Source organism: Oncorhynchus tshawytscha, linkage group LG16, assembly GCF_018296145.1.
Source record: "Oncorhynchus tshawytscha isolate Ot180627B linkage group LG16, Otsh_v2.0, whole genome shotgun sequence".
In the NCBI taxonomy this organism is placed as follows: domain Eukaryota; kingdom Metazoa; phylum Chordata; class Actinopteri; order Salmoniformes; family Salmonidae; genus Oncorhynchus; species Oncorhynchus tshawytscha.
In genome coordinates, this window is record NC_056444.1 from 42823776 (window position 1) to 42842461 (window position 18686).

The window sequence follows — 18686 nt, forward strand, 5'->3', positions numbered from 1 at the left end:
TTAAAAAAAAATCTGACACAGCGGTTGCATTAAGTAACTTACACAAAGGTTAAATAAAATATCTGCTCAGTGGCCTCATATAACAGCATAGAAAACGGTTTGTTAGAATGTAGTTCAAAACCCACAGGTTGCCCGAGTGTCTCCCCCAAGCCAGGTAATGGCAATGCTGCTGGATGTTAGCCATGCTAACTGGTCCTACAGTACCTGGGCCAGAATGAAGCCCCTGAATGGGGAACTAAAGTGAGCAGCGAGTTCCTCTCCTCACCTCCTTCTGGGCAATGCCCATCTTGTCCCTCCAGTGCATCAGCACAATGTCAGCCTTCTCCTTGGCAAACTTCTCTACCTCTTTGGCTGCTTTGCCCGCCACCCGCTGCCAGTCAGGCACCTTTTGCCGACCAAACTGGTCCTGTATTCGACAAACAGAGAAAAATATACAGTACTGCTAACATACAAGCACACATTAATTTCTAAAAAGGTACCACAATAGAGTGGGTACAGGGGAATTTGGGCTAGTGTCTCTACAACAGGTTACCGTGGCGATCTTGACGTTGTCTCGGATGTGCATCCTGTCCACATCTTTCTCCGGAACGGGATCAAGGCTGTCCAGGTATGCCAGCAGCCCCGTCGGCTGAGGGGAGAGAGAGAGAGATGGAGAGAATGTACACAATATCAAGTTCCCTGCCCCTGACAGTATGGATGGTACACAAGTGAAGTGCCTGAACACCGGTCTAGAGCCTCACCAGTATTCTCTTGAGGAGGTTCATGGCAATGGGGTTCTCTGCAGTCCACAGGCCCACAAGGTGACGACTTAGCTGCCTGTGGGAAAACAGTTAAAAAACCATGAGTGAGTTTGTCATAATCCTAAATTGAGATAAAGATACATAATTTGGACTTTTGAGTAAATCATGCATGGATGTAATGGGAGATTTGTGTATAAATCTGAAGCAAACAGATTGACCCATTGTCCTTTACCTGTTGGTGAGCATCCTCTGGTCTGAGCTGACGGTGAACATGGAGGTGTGTAGGTGTCTGGGCAGTGCCCCTTCACTCAGAGCCAGCTCCTGCATCTTAGTGGCTATCTCCTTATCCCCCTCCTTATAAACAAAACAAATATTAATCTTGATCATCACCAATACGATCACCAAAATTCTATTTTTCATATCAAGTCCTGCTCCCCCAGCCTCACCTCAATGATGGCCTTCATGACCAGGCCTGCTCCCTTCACAATGGCCATAGAGGGGTGCTATAACAAAAAACAAAACAAAAAGTCACATACCTTATACAAAGCAGGTCATATAAAGACACTGTGTAGACGCTCTTTCTTCTTTTCAATTTGTCTTTTCGTTTTACCCACCTCCACCTTTTACCCTCTTTCACTAATTGTTTTTCCTTGTTAGGAAAAGTCATGAAATCCACAATCCTCCCATCATTTTCCCTTTCTCTTAGTCTGAAATCCAAACAAATAAATGAGCATATCTGTTGGATTCCATACTACCTTTCTCTCACACCTCCTAGCTACCTGGAAGAGTTTGAAGAGGCTGCGTCCATTGGAGGCCACCATCTCTAGCAGCATATCAAACTGCTGACCCTCGCTGGTCTCGCTGTAGGGGGCACACAGGGCAAAGGTCAGGAAGTCTAGCAGCGAGCTGATCACCAGTGCCCCTGTGCCGTGTTCCTAGAGGGAGGGTAGAGAAGTGGAAGAAAGAAGAATGTAAAGAAGACTGTCATTAAAGAACGAAGATGGCTTCCTTTGGTTTACTGCCGTGTTTCGGGATGACCAACAAAAAAAGGTTAGTAGCGGTTGAGGCTGACACACGTACCACATTGCTGACAAACTTCTCTAGAAGGTTCTCCAGGAATTTCTTGGAAGACATCAGTGACGCTTTGTTCAGTTGCTCCTGACGCAGGTCGTAGTCATCATGCATCGGCTGCAAATTAAAATAGTTATTCAATTGAAAATTCTCAATTGAAAATTGTGCATTAACAAAAGCAGTCACAGTCCGTGTACGGTCATGTCGCCACACCAATATTGTGTGTAAGATGGTGTGTGCGCGCTTTCAGTACCTGCTCAGGGAATGCAAATGGCACTTACACACATTAGAGCACAGAGCATGTCTATGGCGGCGTGTGTCACTCCGTTGTTGTTCCTCTTCAGAGCTTTCACCGTTTTCACCCCCAACTTCTCCCGGAACCTGCAAAACACACACACAGATTATACTAGAGAGACTCACTCATTCATTTCATTGACATGATAGGGAGACAAGGGGGACAGTCATTGACACTGGAAATTCAAAAAGGGCCTTTGATACACAAATATATTTTTCAATGGGTCTGGGGGTTTATTAGAAATACACATCCTCTCATACATCTCAGTGACCCCAGAAGGAGAGAGAGAGATAGTGTCCTGGATATATGAGAGAGAAAGAGAGACCCAGTTCAGAGAGAGAGAACAAAATAGAGAAAGAAATAGAGAAAGAGATAAGCACAAACTGTACACAGGCAGACAGAGGTGAAGAAGAGATGGACGGATGACATCACTTCTCTTTTGCTCTCCCAGTGTTTGAGACACATGAAAGGAGAGCAGACAGACAGATAGCAGGCTAGCCAGCCAGAGACAGACAGCAGGCCAGAGAGACAGAAACAGAGCAACCGGGCAGTGGCAGACAGACGTAGTCGGTCAGTGAGTCAGACAGAGGAGGTTAAACAGACAAGAGGCAGAGAAGGAGGGAAAACAGACAGAGGGCAGACTGAGATGTATGGATTCATATTTACGTTCCATCTGTGAATCCAGACCCTTGACCAGACCTTGGAATGACAGAGTATGTCTGTTACCTACACGCTTACCACAACACTAATACACAACACTGCATAGCAATAATTAGTAGGAGGGGGGTGGAAAGAGAAGAAGGATGGGGAGAATGTAGCAGTGGTGGGGAGAGATGAGAACAATTAGACAGTCAGAGCTTTGAAGGAGGGAGAGAGGGGTAGTGAGAAGTCAGGAAGAAATGTTAGCAGTGTGTGTGTGTTTTGATGCCTTACTTGGGCAGCTGTGTGAAGGCCTGGAAACCTGCCTTGGAGGCCACGAGGCGTCGGATGGCGTGAAAGTGACTCTCCAGCTCGGCGTTGAGGCCCGGCAGCTCACACTCCTGGGACAGCAGGGCCAAGATGGCGTTACTGATCAGCTTCTCCTTGTTCTCTGAAAACAGACCCTGAGAGACAGCCGGAGGAAAGGAGTGTTAAGGTAGGCCTAATACACTTATAGACAAGACACTCTCCTTGGTAGGCTTGAACACTCACGTCTTGGGTGACTGCATGCAGCACGCCGCTGTAGGATACGTTAGCGTTGAATCTGAACACTGCATCTGCAAAGCTTCCATCTGAGAAGGACAGACAGAGACACTTTGTCAAACTAGTTCTCATCCGAGCCTGAATGTTAAAACCTGGTCCGACATTACATAAATGAAATGAGCCCGAGCGCGAAAAAGGAAGATTTCTAGAAAACAGTATATTGATTTAAACTGGTGTTGAGAACAATGCGGCGGAGGCGGGCTGAAGCTGAGTGAGGAGACGAGGAAACAGCCCTTGGGCACTGGTTCTCAATCCTGGTCCTGGGGACCCAAAGGGCTGCACACTTTTGTTTTTGCCCTAGCACTACACAGCTGATTCAAATTATCAGCTCATCATGAGGCTTTGAATCAGGTTTGTAGTGCTAGAGCAAAATTAAAAATGTGCACCCCTTTGGGTCCCCAGGACCAGGTTTGAGAACCACTGCCCTTGGGCCTACAAAAAGAGCAGAGAGGAAATCTCACCTTAGTTATGATCCACTGAATGACGAAAATATTGAAATAAAGTAGGATAATGTAATTAAAGGCATGTATCAAATTGTTGCTTAAACTGAAACCCCCAAAGTCATATCCAACCATTATACAAATTTAAAGCAATAGTCATATGTGGTCACCTAGATCATTTCAGCACTGTTTTGAGTGGGACAGCACCATTGGGGATTTTTAAAATTTTAATTAACCCTTATTTTACCAGGTATATTGACTGAGAACACATTCTCATTTACAGCAATTCCCTGGGAAGTTACAGTGAAGAGGAGGAGGGATAAATGAGCAAATTGGAAGCTGATTTTGATAAATCAATCAATGTCAGAATTTTGTATTCACTGAATCTCCATTTGGATATTTGGTAGGGATGTAACGATTCATCGCTAAGTACCCGTCCCTGATTCATATGTTTAAGACACTAGAGCATCGGTCTGCAGATCCCAAACCGATCCAAATGTAGCATGCATCGGTCAGAAAAATCGATTCAAATATGACAAATCGCTGTTTCACAGTTATATATAATTTTTAGATTACATTATTTCTACCTTCAGAAAATACCTAATCTTTTGTGACAACTGATGCATCCTCACCTTCAGTGTCGAAGTAAGCATGTAATCTGTGTCTGTAGTCATTGATCTACAAGTAATTATTTTCCATGCCAACCCCAGGCAATATTAGTAGTCTACTGTAGTCAAACGGCGCACTGTGTCCAGCTTCACGCACTGACCAATGTGAGGTACGCGGCTTGATCTTACATATCTGCACGGTACCTGCAGCTTCAAAGGCAAAAAATAAAATAGTCAGCTTTATTAGTTGAGTGACAACCTATGTATACTGGACAAAATTATAAACTCAACATGTAAAGTCCTTGAAATGTTCCATATACACAAAGCTTATTTCTCTCAAATTTTCCTTCACAAATTTGTTTACATCCCTGTTAGTGAGCATTTCTCCTTTGCCAAGATAATCCATCCACCTGACAGCTGTGGCATATCAATAGGCTGATTAAACAGTATGATCCTTCCACAGGTGCCCCTCGTGCTGGGGACAATAAAAGGTCACTTTAAAATGTGCAGTTTTGTCACACAACACAATGCCACTGATGTCAAAAATGTTGAGGGAGCTTACAATTGTCATGCTAAGTGCAGGAATGTCCACCAGAGCTGTTGCCAGAGAAATTAATGTTCATTTCTCTACCATAAACTGCTTCCAATGTCGTTTTAAAGAATTTGGCAGTATGTCCAACAGGCGTCACAACTGCAGACCACGTGTGACCACGTCAGCCCAAGACCTCCACATCCAGCATCTTCACCAGCTGATGAAACTGATGAGTATTTCTGTCTGTAATAAAGCCCTTTTGTTGGGAAAAACTAATCCTGATTGGCTGAGCCTGGCTCCCCAGTGGGTGGGCCTGAGCCCAAATTGGTGGGCCTTTCAGTCATGTGAAATGCATAGATTAGGGCCTCATGAATTTATTTCAATTGACTGATTTCATTATTTGAACTGTAACTCAGTAAAATCGTTAATTGTTGCATATTGCGTTTATATTTTTGTTCAGTATAATTTGATAGGTTATTGTTATCTCTGCGCGAGGTTGAAAATGTTTTACCAGAATAAAAGTAAACGGTCAAAACCATTTGATTTTGATATGGGGTGAAATCCAAAATTATATTGATAAATATTGATACATTACTAGCTCAAACACTTAATCTGCAAAAATGAATTAGTGGGTGATGGTGATTTAAGAACCCAAGTGGGGGAGATGAAATTACATTTAAAAAAATATGCCACATTGCTGCCCCTCCCCTAATCTGATAGGGGGGTGCTAGATGCCTAGTCTACCTCATGGCTCAGCTCAGGTGCCTACATAGTACATACATCATGTACATACACACACAAAAAATTAGGCTTAGCTAAATTGAGGTGAGTGCTCATGATCATCTTATTCATGTATTAGTTGATCAGAACATTTTGCCAGCATGTTACGTAGTTTAAAAAAGTGGATTTTCCTCTTCACTCTCATAGTAGCCCGTGCTACTCCCGTCCAAAAGCCGACAACTTGTCTGATAATCAATCGATGCGCTTCTCCTGATATTGAGATGCACTGCCTGTCGTAGTCTTGTAGATCCTCGTTCTCACGAGTGCACTCCAGCCTAACCGTATTGCAATTTGAAACACGACCACACATTTTTCTGGCCCAGTCAATATTAGAATCCTGGCGCCGCTAGGGGCCCCAGCTGTTGCAGCTGAGAAAGAGTGGTATTAGGATGAAGGTGCGCAGACACGCACAGTTTTTCTTTCACCGCACGGCACGGCAAGCCCAAAACCCACTGCGCATTAATCAATTTCACAGAACTCGAGGCAGTCGGGCCACATAGTTCTCATTCTCAGGCCAAACCCAAAGTTAACCCCTCAATCCTTTAGAGATACAACAATTCATTTCAGTGTCAAATTCATTTGGGCACACCTGAGCGATTGCTATTGGACAAGCTCAGGTAGTACCGCCCAGTTTAAGTCAGTTTTCTTCCATTTAGTGAATACTGAACACACCCCAGGTCAAAAATCAAACCTGTGATAGGGGTGTCACTCACTAGGGGGCGCTGCCAGAAATTTGAGGTGCAGGCTCTCCACTTCCTCGTCCACGGGCATGCTCATTAGGCCCCAGCGCTGGCCCCTCTGGGTGGGGGCCATCTTCACACACACATCCCTATTCCCCGACGCACGCACCCCGTCCAGCAGGCTGGCCATTAGGGAGTCCCTAAAACACACACACACACACACACACACACACACACACACACACACACGTTCACATCAAAAGAATATGCAGATATGACGCACACACAGAAAATATATAAAAAGACAACGATGCAGGATCGGGAGTACAGTACATATGAGCAGGGTGTGAACGGAAACAGATTTAGTGAGCTTAGCCAACAGAAAAGGAAATGGGAGGGCAAATATGACATTTGCCATGATAGAGCGGTTTTGTGCGGTACCTGTCTGTAGAGCAGTACTTCCTGATCTGGCCTCTGATGAACTCTATGGTGAACACCTGGGGGTTCTCTGCATCGCAGATGAGAGCAAACACCTGCACGCTCGCACACACACACACACAGTTTACTGCAAATGACACTAGCACAACGGTGCTTCAGTGCAATTTACTTGAAAAAGACAAACATGGCATTTAACAGAGCCTGAGGCAGAGGCCAGGTCATAGAAATAGAATGAATAGAAATGACAGTTCTGAAACCCACATAACACAAGGAAAATTAGACTTCTACCAATTCGATGAGTCAGCCCCAGTGTTTGTGTTGGAATTGTAACAGCCACTCACCTCTCCAAAGGGCTTGATGGTGACTATGTTGTAGGAGGCTGGGTCTCTCTCCACCAGACATGTCTCTGTCAGGCACAGGATCCTCTTGATGGGCTCCTGCCAGGGACAAACAGTACAGGAGAAGTTAGTCTCAAGCTGATAAGGGCCAGTTGACTACAAAGCACATTTTAATTTCAATGTCCTAACAAAGTCAAAATCTCCTCATAAAAAAGGTAAACAGGTCAAATAAAAAGGAAGGAACGATGGTGATGGCAGTTAGATTCTGACCGAGTGGCGCGGGGAGACCTTCTGCACCACGAACTCTGCCAGGGAGGTGATGCACTCGTCTGAGCCGTACTTCCCAAGCCGGTCCGTCACAAAGTCCTCGAAGGTAAGCGGGTCCTTACGCAGCCGCAGAGTGATGCCGATGAAGTTAGCCGCGTGCTCAATGGCGCTTTTGATGATCTCGTCCCGATGCTCTGACGCAAACAGGTGCTGAGGGGGTTGGATGGGGCAGATAGAGAGAGGGATGGGGAGGTGGTGAGAGGGATGAGAGAGAAGAGAAATAGGGATGGGCAGGTAGAGAGAGGGGGGTGAGGGAGAGTGTAATTAAAACAGTATGTGTGCGAGACAGTCCAGGACAGTGGAATTTCTCAAGGGAATAAACACATATTTGCACACAGACAATTAAACATTTAGAGACTAAGAGGCGCCGCGCCCCCAGGTAAGTACCAGGCGGCTGAAGCCCCCATAGAGGATGCAGAAGCCCCCCTGGTAGTCGTTGAGCTCTGCAAAGCACTCCAAGGAGCGGTAGTCGTAGGAGCACACAACCCGGTTGGTCTGGGGGTCAATCTGGTCGATTCCCCCCGGGGTCACCTCCAGGCTCACTGATTTCCGTGTGTCGCTCCAGTGGTGCTTGTAACAGTTGTAGCGCTGACGGGACACACAAACGTTAACAAAGTGGACAAAGCTGGTCATGGCATCACGTTATAATATAGCTCTGGTCCAGGGTGTTACGTGCAGCTTGGGGAAGGCTCGGCGTCAGCAAGCCACACATACAGCAACATCCCGGACCAGAGCTAGACATGATAACGCCTAGAGATCTATCAGACATTCAAACGCAAACCAATCAATCAAATTGACAATGTCTGTTTTTTTTTTTATCCCTCACAACTAATGGATATAGTAACTGAACCACTATAGAAGACCCTGGTTTACAAAAATATGAAGATAATCCTTGTGTCTGTGCCTGGCTGCCCTTTTAAAAACAGAATATGTCCCAAAATGATACCCTATTCCCAATGTAGTGCACTACTTTTAACCAGGGCCTATAGGGGATAGGGTGCCATTTGAGACGTAACCATAGTGCTCCTCTTTGAAGAGATCACCAGAAAGTTGTATTGATATGTGCTGTAGATGAAAGTCACCCTTTAGGGGAGCAGGCGAGTGGCTGCTCTATTCCAACCTCTCTCTCCCAGGGAAATGGGATTGTGCTGATGGATTGTGCCTTCTTCCTCCTCTTTGCTCTACTCAACATGGCCCTGGGGTGTGTGGGGTGTTTGTTTTACTCGTCCCCCCCTCCTTTGATTTGTTCTTACCGCCATTCATATTCTATTCTCCTCTATAGTGTGGTCATGCATTCTGTAAAGGAGCACTTAATTCTTTCGGTTCTCCTTTCACTCGTTTGTTCAGGTCTTCATTCCCTCCCTCCTTTCGCCATTCCCTCCGTCAAGACTTACCCTGCCAGTGATCTTTCCCTCTGAGAAGTCTGTTCTGAATCTCTGCAGAGAGAAAGAGAGATCAGATTAAATATGTATTCACTGTAATCTGGGCACGTATTCATAATACTTCTCAGTGCTGAATTTAGACCTGCTTTGTCTTCTACATCATACTGAAGAAGACTTCGTGACACAGGGGCGCTGATCCTAGATCAGCACTATTAATGTATCCTGGATAGGTAGGAGATTGAGATATCACCCTTTGAATAAGTGTAATTAAACATCAGAGATGAGTCAAGTCACTATGCTGGTCTAAAGCTTATGGAAATATCAAACTCAGAGTCTCTTACACCTTTTCAGGACAATGATTTCACGGACAACGCATTTTGTTTTATGCATGGTGTGTGAGAATCAGCTCTGTCAAGGGACACGAGTGTGAGAATCTTAAGATTTTTGTTTTTGGACAATGAGCAATTTTGCAGCAATTATTTTTTGCTTTCCCTGCTATTTAGATCTGTTCTTGTGTGTGTGAGTGTGTGTGTGTGCGCGCATTCTTGATAACTTAATTGTGTTTAATGTATGTGATGGAGTTTCTAAAGCAACTTACAGTCAAACACTGTTGCTAATGTGTTGTAATCATTCTCATGCAAAAATAATGGTTGAGGTGGGAGGTGGTGATTAAAGGGGCAATCTGTGATTCGAACAATGACAAAGCAGTCATCCCAGGTAGCCTAGTGGTTAAGAGTGCTGGGTCAGTAACAAAAAGGTCACTGGTTCAAATCCTGGGGGCTGACTAGGTGGAAAATCTGTTGATGTGCCCTTCAGCAAGACACTAAATTGCTCCTGTAAAATCGCTCTGGATAAGAGTGTCTGCTAAATGAGTCAAATGTAATCCCACCACTTTTTGGGGTAAACAGCTGAGGGGTGGGGCTTAAGAAATGTAACCACTCAAATGTATAGATGGGGCTATGGATTGAAGTTACACGTTGTTTACAATTAAATGGTTTTACAAACAATCGGCTAAAACAAGCTTATATTTTGGGTTCTGATGAGGGTTAAGGCATCTGAACTAAGCTCCTGTGGTATTTACAAGTTATATTCTTCCAGAACCAATCATGTCTTCCCTCACCAGTGCCTCTGTGAGTAGCTCTGTCCTGTGCTCTGTGGAGAACTTGAGCGTTTCAGACTTCTTGCCGCTGCCCTTGCGGAATGTAAGGTTGAACTCGGTGCCCTGGCCCTTTCCCACCGGGGTGATGCCGCAGATGTCCCCATACGGCCACTGCAGGGCACCACAGAAGAGACAGAGAAAGAGGCAAATATGTCACTGAGGCATGTCACATTCACTAAAGCAAAAAATTACAGATCATAGATTAGCATCCAAATGGTGACAACGGATATAGCGATCACAAGGATAATGTCACATGACTCAGACAGAGACCTAATTAAGGGTTTTAAAATGAGCCCACTGACCTGGTTTGTGACTTCGAGCGTGGCGGGGTTGTACGTGGTAATGCCATGAGTGCCCACGGAGAAGACTCGTTTGTACCTGGAATAGAGAGGAGGAAAGCTCAGTCAGTCAGATACCTACCCACACAACATCTGTTATACAAAGACCTACAGGACATTCCGAGGACTGGGTAGTAGCCTAGCGGTTAAGAGGTTGGGCCAGTAACCGAAAGGTTGCTAGTTCGAATCCCTGAGCTGACTAGGTGAAATCTGTTGATGTGCCCTTGAGCAAGGCACTTAACCCTAATTGCGCCTGTAAGTAGCGTCTGCTAAATGACAAAAAACAACAATTGAGTCAAGGCATGGACACGTCGGTAGCATTTGCCGGCCAAGAGTACTTAGCACCTCTGAACACAGTGCCGGACGTACAGTGAGTTCCAAAAGTATTGGGACAGTGACACATGTTTTAGCTCTGTACTCCTCCTGCGGGGACGGGGGCTGAGATGAAAAATGAAATGAAAATACTATACTAATTTCTCACCATTACAATAACGGGAAGAACAGAGGTGGGTATTTTGGGGGGGGTATGATATCTGTGCGTCTAACTTTCTCACTCATCATTATTCACGGTTATCCCTAATCATGGTAGCATCCACATTTGTATTTATTATGGATTCCAAGGCAGCAACTACACTTCCTGAGGTCCAGCAAAATTAAGGCAGTAATACATGTGAAAAACATAATACACTCATAACAGATTTCACAACATATTAAGTGTGTGCACACTCAGGCCTCTACTCTAGTGCCACATGTATGTGTGTATAGTGCATATGCTATTGTGTATTTGTATAGATGTGTATGGTTGTGTTGCTTCACAGTCCCCACTGTTCAATAAGGTGTATTTTATCTGTTTTTTAAATCTAAATTTTACTGCTGGCATGAGTTACATGATGTGGAATAGAGTTCCATATAGTCATGGCTCTATGTAGTACTGTGCGCCTCCCATAGTCTGTTCTTGACTTGGGGACTGTGAAGAGACCACTTGTGGCATGTTTTGTAGGATATGCATGGTTGTCTGAGTTGTGTGCCAGTAGTTTAGACAGACAGCTTGGTGCATTAAAGAACACCCTCTGTGTTCTGTTAGACAGGTAACTCTATCCATAATATAGCAGGGGGTGTACAGCCATAACACAGACTATGATCAATAATGTCAAAAGCTGCACTAAAGTCTAACAAAACAGCCCCCACAACCTTTTCATCATCGATTTCTCTCAGCCAATCATCAGCACAGTAAATGCTGTGCTTTTTGAATTTATGTAGAGGTGTTTAGAAACATATTCTATTGTTATTTACAATAGAAGTGACTGCGAAATTAAAAAAATACATGATTTATCATTCATTTCTATTGGGCACATAACAATCTGAAACAACCAAAACGAACAGCAAATGCATCCAATAAATGTGTAGTGTTCCAAGCTTGATGTTGCCGAGTCATTGTGTGCTATGAATATATGACCAAATACTTTTATACACAAGTGAATGTCCCAACACTTTTGGTCCCCTAAAATGGGGGGACTATGTACAAAAAGTGCTGTCTAAACTGTTCACCCGATATGGATGAAAATCCCCTGAAATTAAAGCCGACAGCCTAAACTTGAACCCCATATTCATTCTACAGCCAAAACAACAACAAGTTAGCTCACTGTAATTTGCTAACCGAGTGCAAACCAATGTCGAAACAGCAGAAAATGTTGGCAGTCCGACGCCTACCAGCAGGTGTTCCCTGAAAACAAACTGTGTCAAACGAACTCTGAACGAATGTCAGATAAAGGCAGACCGTCATTCAGTGCGATCTCTCCTGTAGGGGCAATCTATTCCCTACATAGTGCCCTACTTTTGACCAGAGCCCTACAGTATGTGACCTAGTCAAAAGTAGTGCACTATATAGGGAATAGGGTTCCAGTTGCAACTTAAGGTAGCTCAACATTCAGTAAAGAAATTGACTGTGGAGTACTGCAGTGATGGTGGTGGACCTGAATGGCTTTGCTGCTGAATCCTAAGTGGTGGCATATCTGAAGTGACAGAGGTTAGACCAAGCACTGGCTCGGCTGGCGAATTCCATTGAATTGACGAATTGATGCAAAAAAAAATCCCAGTCAATCCTCCCGAAATACCTCTGGAGCAGGAAATAACCACAGTAGAAATAAAGAACTATTATGTCTGAGGAGTTCGACACTGAACAGAGTGAGATGAATGGACCAGGGAACTTGTTTGTGCATCTCAAATGTCACCCTATTCCCTAGTGTATTAATTTTGACCAGAGCCCCTATAAAAGGAATAGGTGCCATTTGTGAGGCAGACGATAAATACTGTACCAAAATGGAGCGGCGCTCTACACAACTGCTACCGTTTTGTCACTGGAACTGAATAATAAGCAGGGTTTAGCTAGCGAGTAACTTGCTGACACTGAGGGAGACCACAGTTGAGTTAATATAAAATCCCAGGGAAGCGTGCTTGAGATCTATGAGAAATGTGACCGCCTGCCACATTCAAAGGGAGTCAAAAAGGGCAGCCACTGTAAAGCGATGACTGTGTGTTTATAAATGTGTGAACGCGTGTCGGGAGGGGGGTGGGTCTGCTGATCTAACAGCCCAGTGCACCCTGCCCTAGCTACCTCAGAGTGGATGAAGACTTTCCTCTAGGCTGCACCCTTGATCGCTTTCCTCCACACGTCGCCACTCACACAAAGAGACACGAGGGCTAAAACTTAACTGACTTCCCTTCACTTCCCTACCAAGGCCTAAGATGCGTCCCAAATCACACCCTATCCCCTATATACAGTACTTCTGACCAGAGCCCTATGGACTAGAGGTCAACCTTTGATCCACGCCGAAGTGTGTCCAGATATCAGTGATAGAAATACAGAGGTAGAGTCTACATTTGGGTGGAATCTACAGTCTCTGCATCCCTGTAGCAGAGTCTACCTCCATCTCAATCCTTATGCAAGCACATCGTTTCCCTTTCATCCTACCCTGAGCCAACTCCCACCCACCCTCCCTCCCTCGCTTTCCCTCCCTCTCAGCTCTAAGTGCAGGGCCCCTGCTCTGCTATGAGGGCACCCCTCTACATGGAGCCTTTGTCCTTGCTGCTCAGTGGCTGGGCCAGGCCTAGTCACACGACTTGTTAATTATTCATCCTCTGTGACCTGTACTCTCCAGGCAGATACAGGAACTCAACCAGCCTAGTCTAAGCACAGCCCAGCACATACTGTAGTAGCTAGGCCCAGGAGTTTTTCCTGACCATATGACCTGACCAGGACATACTCTGGGCCCGGGTTATAAACTAACTAGGACACCAAGTTTTTTTCCTGGGCAGGTCACATGGTCAGGAAAAACTCTACATAGCCATAGCCTATGGCTAGCCTATGGCTATGGCTATGTAGAGTTTTTCCTGACCATGTGACCTGCCCAGGAAAAAAACTTGGTGTCCTAGTTAGTTTATAACCCGGGCCCAGAGTATGTCCTGGTCAGGTCATATGGTCAGGAAAAAGGGTCAGAGGTTATGAAAAGTAGAGGGCAGGGCTGGCTAGGCTGCTCCTCACAACAATAACAGCCATTATACAGGCATTCCCTCCATGACCTCAGAGTGCTTTACATCATCATAAAGGCACTGCTATCACATTTCAAACGTGTGTTATTGGAAGCAGTGGAACATTTAATTGGCAGGGGGTGATTTCCATGTAAAAAGCCCCATGAGCACAAGCATGTGAAGTTCATAGGAGCATATGAAATTGGGTGTCAAATGAAAGCCAAGAATCAATATTTGAGAAATTAATGCATATTTTGAAACAATTTTCCATCCTAAAAATTTGGAATAAGCAAAGGCTTTGATATCTGGTCAAACAGAAAAAGGGTCTTAGAAAACAACAACCAGAAAAAGTCTTAAGGTATTAGAAATACATCAAAAAACAATGTTGAAGTTAAGATCCCTGCCAACTAATATCACTTATATTTAGTCTGAGAAATGTAATGCCTTGAAATTCCATTACCAAAAACCCACATATCTTTAAAATACTTTCACATTTCTCAGAAGTAACAAGGTAGACATATATATACATACATACACACACACACACACACACGTTAGTGTTTTTACAGATAATAATTCATCAACAAAATTGGTAAGTGATTAAAACTCTAAATTCCGTCACCAAATCAGTAACGGGATTTCTGCAATTGAATTGGCTACAATGGGAAAATCACAAGTCACAAACCACAGTTGGGTTCACAAGTTTGGACAGCACAGTACACAGAAAAGAAAAGTAGAATATAGTTCAGTAGAGTATAGTACACAGTAGAGCACACGAGATGTGAGTACACTAACTCCACGTTCCAAACTTGTGAAACAGACGTCGATGATTGATTCCGATTTGGTCCTGTTTGGGGGCAGAGTTCATTAAAATAAAAAGTATGTGTGTAGAATAATACCCAAATATACAACAGGAGGATATTGCATATTTAGGATACATCACCATGAAGAGAATGATGTTCATATTTCATAAGTATACATTTCTGTGTAGTATAGACCAGGGACACATGATTAAATTATGTTACCGCAATTCTGTTACTGGGTGCAAATCCACTTTACTTACTGTAGTTCAATAAGCAAAATAGATTTTTTTCAAAGGCAATGTGTCATGTCATAGCTGACACCCCATTCTTTCTGCAGACATCATTGAATCTTTTTTTTATCTTTTTTTTTTTAAAGAAACACTTGGACACAAACTGCAGGAGATTTTTCCAAAATTATATTACCAAATTTAGGATCTGCACAGTTCTTGTGAATGTGTTTTTGTCAAATGTTCAGTGTAAATTGTTAAAAGTAGTCCTTTGTGCATGGAGTTGTATGGTTCGTTAACTTTTAAATCAATGGTTTTTGTTTGGCATACATTTTAATGAGGCACAGAGGCCTAATGCAAAGGAAGGCAGTGATAAGCACTAAGGCACTTGGGTATTTTGTCTACAGCTGGAAAATTTGTCTACAGACAGCTAGGCTTTGGTACATGATGTACACACAAGCACACAGTGAAAGAGCCTTTCCATTGACTGAATCAAATTGTCTCTTCCCTCAACAATTCCTCAGTATTGTCTGGGACAGAGGAGGAAGGCAGTAGTGTGGGGGGTGTGTAAATGGAGGATGATGTTTCCAGGGAATAATAGAGATTAAGTTTAAAAGGGAGTTTATATGAAGAGAAACTACAAGACGCAGTGTTAGCGATGCATACTACAGCCCTAACCACAGACACAGCAGGGTAAATCTATTTGAATTCTATCACTTATTTAAAGCATCACTTATGATTTAAACTAAACTTTTCATACATTTGCCCAAGAAGAAGTGGTCAGAAAGTGACTTCAGGAAATTAAGGTGCTCAAAGTTGACCCATTTCGCATAATCTACGAGAGGTCGACCGATTATGATTTTTCAATGCCGATACCGATTGGGAGGACCAAAAAAAAGCCGATACTGATTAAATCGGCCGATGTAAAAAAATATGTATTTATTTGTAATAATGACAATTACAACAATACTGAATGAACACTTAGTATAACTTAATCTAATACATCTATAAAATCAATTTAGCGTCAAATAATCAAACATGTTCAATTTTGGTTTAAATAATGCAAAAACAAAGTGTTGGAGAAGTAAAAGCACAATATGTGCTATGTAAGAAAGCTAATGTTTCAGTTCCTTGCTCAGAACATGAGAACATATGAAAGCTAGTGGTTCCTTTTAACACAAGTCTTCAATATTCCCAGGTAACAAGTTTTAGGTTGTAGTTATGATAGGACTATTTCCCTCTATACCATTTGTATTTCATTAACCTTTGACTATTGGATGTTCTTATAGGCACTTTAGTATTGCCAGTGTAACAGTATAGCTTCCGTCCTTCTCTTCGCCCCTAACACACAGAAATACGAGCCTTAGGTCATTAATATTGTCAAATCCGGAAACTATCATTTCGAAAACAAGACGTTTATTCTTTCAGTGAAATACGGAACCGTTCCGTATTTTATCTTTTTATTTCACCTTTATTTAACCAGGTAGGCTGAGAACAAGTTCTCATTTACAAATTGCGACCTGGCCAAGATAAAGCAAAGCAGTTCGACACATACAATGACACAGTTACACATGGAGTAAAAAACATAGTCAATAATACAGTATAAACAAGTCTATATACGATGTGAGCAAATGAGGTGAGATAAGGGAGGTAAAGGCAAAAAAAGGCCATGGTGGCAAAGTAAATACAATATAGCAAGTAAAACACTGGAATGGTAGATTTGCAATGGAAGAATGTGCAAAGTAGAAATAAAAATAATGGGGTGCAAAGGAGCAAAATAAATTAATTAATTAAATTTGGGCTAAATTATAGGTGGGCTATGTACAGGTGCAGTAATCTGTGAGCTGCTCTGACAGTTGGTGCTTAAAGCTAGTGAGGGAGGTAAGTGTTTCCAGTTTCAGAGATTTTTGTAGTTCGTTCCAATCATTGGCAGCAGAGAACTGGAAGGAGAGGCGGCCAAAGAAAGAATTGGTTTTGGGGGTGACTAGAGAGATATACCTGCTGGAGCGTGTGCTACAGGTGGGAGATGCTATGGTGACCAGCGAGCTGAGATAAGGGGGACTTTACCTAGCAGGGTCTTGTAGATGACATGGAGCCAGTGGGTTTGGCGACGAGTATGAAGCGAGGGCCAGCCAACGAGAGCGTACAGGTCGCAATGGTGGGTAGTATATGGGGCTTTGGTAACAAAACGGATTGCACTGTGATAGACTGCATCCAATTTGTTGAGTAGGGTATTGGAGGCTATTTTGTAAATGACGTCGCCAAAGTCGAGGATTGGTAGGATGGTCAGTTTTACAAGGGTATGTTTGGCAGCATGAGTGAAGGATGCTTTGTTGCGAAATAGGAAGCCAATTCTAGATTTAACTTTGGATTGGAGATGTTTGATATGGGTCAGGAAGGAGAGTTTACAGTCTAACCAGACACCTAAGTATTTGTAGTTTTCCACGTATTCTAAGTCAGAGCCGTCCAGAGTAGTGATGTTGGACAGGCGGGTAGGTGCAGGTAGCGATCGGTTGAAGAGAATGCATTTAGTTTTACTTGTATTTAAGAGCAATTGGAGGCCACGGAAGGAGAGTTATGGCATTGAAGCTTGCCTGGAGGGTTGTTAACACAGTGTCCAAAGAAGGGCCGGAAGTATACAGAATGGTGTCGTCTGCGTAGAGGTGGATCAGAGACTCACCAGCAGCAAGAGCGACCTCATTGATGTATACAGAGAAGAGAGTCGGTCCAAGAATTGAACCCTGTGGCACCCCCATAGAGACTGCCAGAGGTCCGGACAGCAGACCCTCCGATTTGACACACTGAACTCTATCAGAGAAGTAGTTGGTGAACCAGGCGAGGCAATCATTTGAGAAACCAAGGCTGTCGAGTCTGCCGATGAGGATGTGGTGATTGACAGAGTCGAAAGCCTTGGCCAGATCAATGAATACGGCTGCACAGTAATGTTTCTTATCGATGGCGGTTAAGATATCGTTTAGGACCTTGAGCGTGGCTGAGGTGCACCCATGACCAGCTCTGAAACCAGATTGCATAGCAGAGAAGGTATGGTGAGATTCGAAATGGTCGGTAATCTGTTTGTTGACTTGGCTTTCGAAGACCTTAGAAAGACATGGTAGGATAGATATAGGTCTGTAGCAGTTTGGGTCAAGAGTGTCTCCCCCTTTGAAGAGGGGGATGACCGCAGCTGCTTTCCAATCTTTGGGAATCTCAGACGACACGAAAGAGAGGTTGAACAGGCTAGTAATAGGGGTGGCAACAATTTCGGCAGATCATTTTTGAAAGAAAGGGTCCAGATTGTCTAGCCCGGCTGATTTGTAGGGGTCCAGATTTTGCAGCTCTTTCAGAACATCAGCTGAACGGATTTGGGAGAAGGAGAAATGGGGAAGGCTTGGGCGAGTTGCTGTGGGGGGGTGCAGTGCTGTTGACCGGTGTAGGAGTAGCCAGGTGGAAAGCATGGCCAGCTGTAGAAAAATGCTTCTTGAAATTCTCAATTATGGTGGATTTATCAGTGGTGACAGTGTTTCCTATCTTCAGTGCAGTGGGCAGCTGGGAGGAGGTGTTCTTATTCTCCATGGACTTTACAGTGTCCCAGAACCTTTTTTAGTTTGTGTTGCAGGAAGCAAATTTCTGCTTGAAAAAGCTAGCCTTGGCTTTTCTAACTGCCTGTGTATAATGGTTTCTAGCTTCCCTGAACAGCTGCATATCACGGGGGCTGTTCGATGCTAATGCAGAACGCCATAGGATGTTTTTGTGTTGGT

General features: G+C 43.8%; 1 protein-coding gene across 6 annotated transcripts in view; it reads right to left on the reverse strand.

Moving 5' to 3' along the window:
* The window catches only part of LOC112215702 (dnaJ homolog subfamily C member 13), a 62560-nt gene that overhangs the window by 28467 nt on the left and 15407 nt on the right, over window positions 1–18686 (reverse strand). For 5 of the 6 annotated variants that reach the window (XM_042299181.1, XM_024374985.1, XM_024374986.2 and 2 more), the window contains exons 3-21: window positions 10335–10410; window positions 9994–10143; window positions 8886–8927; window positions 7879–8079; window positions 7435–7641; window positions 7168–7263; window positions 6830–6921; window positions 6422–6588; window positions 3298–3377; window positions 3040–3209; window positions 2773–2805; window positions 2093–2192; window positions 1821–1928; window positions 1520–1675; window positions 1187–1243; window positions 973–1094; window positions 741–816; window positions 533–628; window positions 266–406 (exon numbers count right to left, since the gene is read on the reverse strand). In XM_042299181.1, coding sequence (XP_042155115.1) covers window positions 266–406; window positions 533–628; window positions 741–816; window positions 973–1094; window positions 1187–1243; window positions 1520–1675; window positions 1821–1928; window positions 2093–2192; window positions 2773–2805; window positions 3040–3209; window positions 3298–3377; window positions 6422–6588; window positions 6830–6921; window positions 7168–7263; window positions 7435–7641; window positions 7879–8079; window positions 8886–8927; window positions 9994–10143; window positions 10335–10410 — 2170 coding nt within the window. The remainder of the gene's footprint in view (window positions 1–265; window positions 407–532; window positions 629–740; window positions 817–972; window positions 1095–1186; window positions 1244–1519; window positions 1676–1820; window positions 1929–2092; window positions 2193–2772; window positions 2806–3039; window positions 3210–3297; window positions 3378–6421; window positions 6589–6829; window positions 6922–7167; window positions 7264–7434; window positions 7642–7878; window positions 8080–8885; window positions 8928–9993; window positions 10144–10334; window positions 10411–18686) is intronic. The other variant, XM_042299182.1, reaches the window with a different exon arrangement.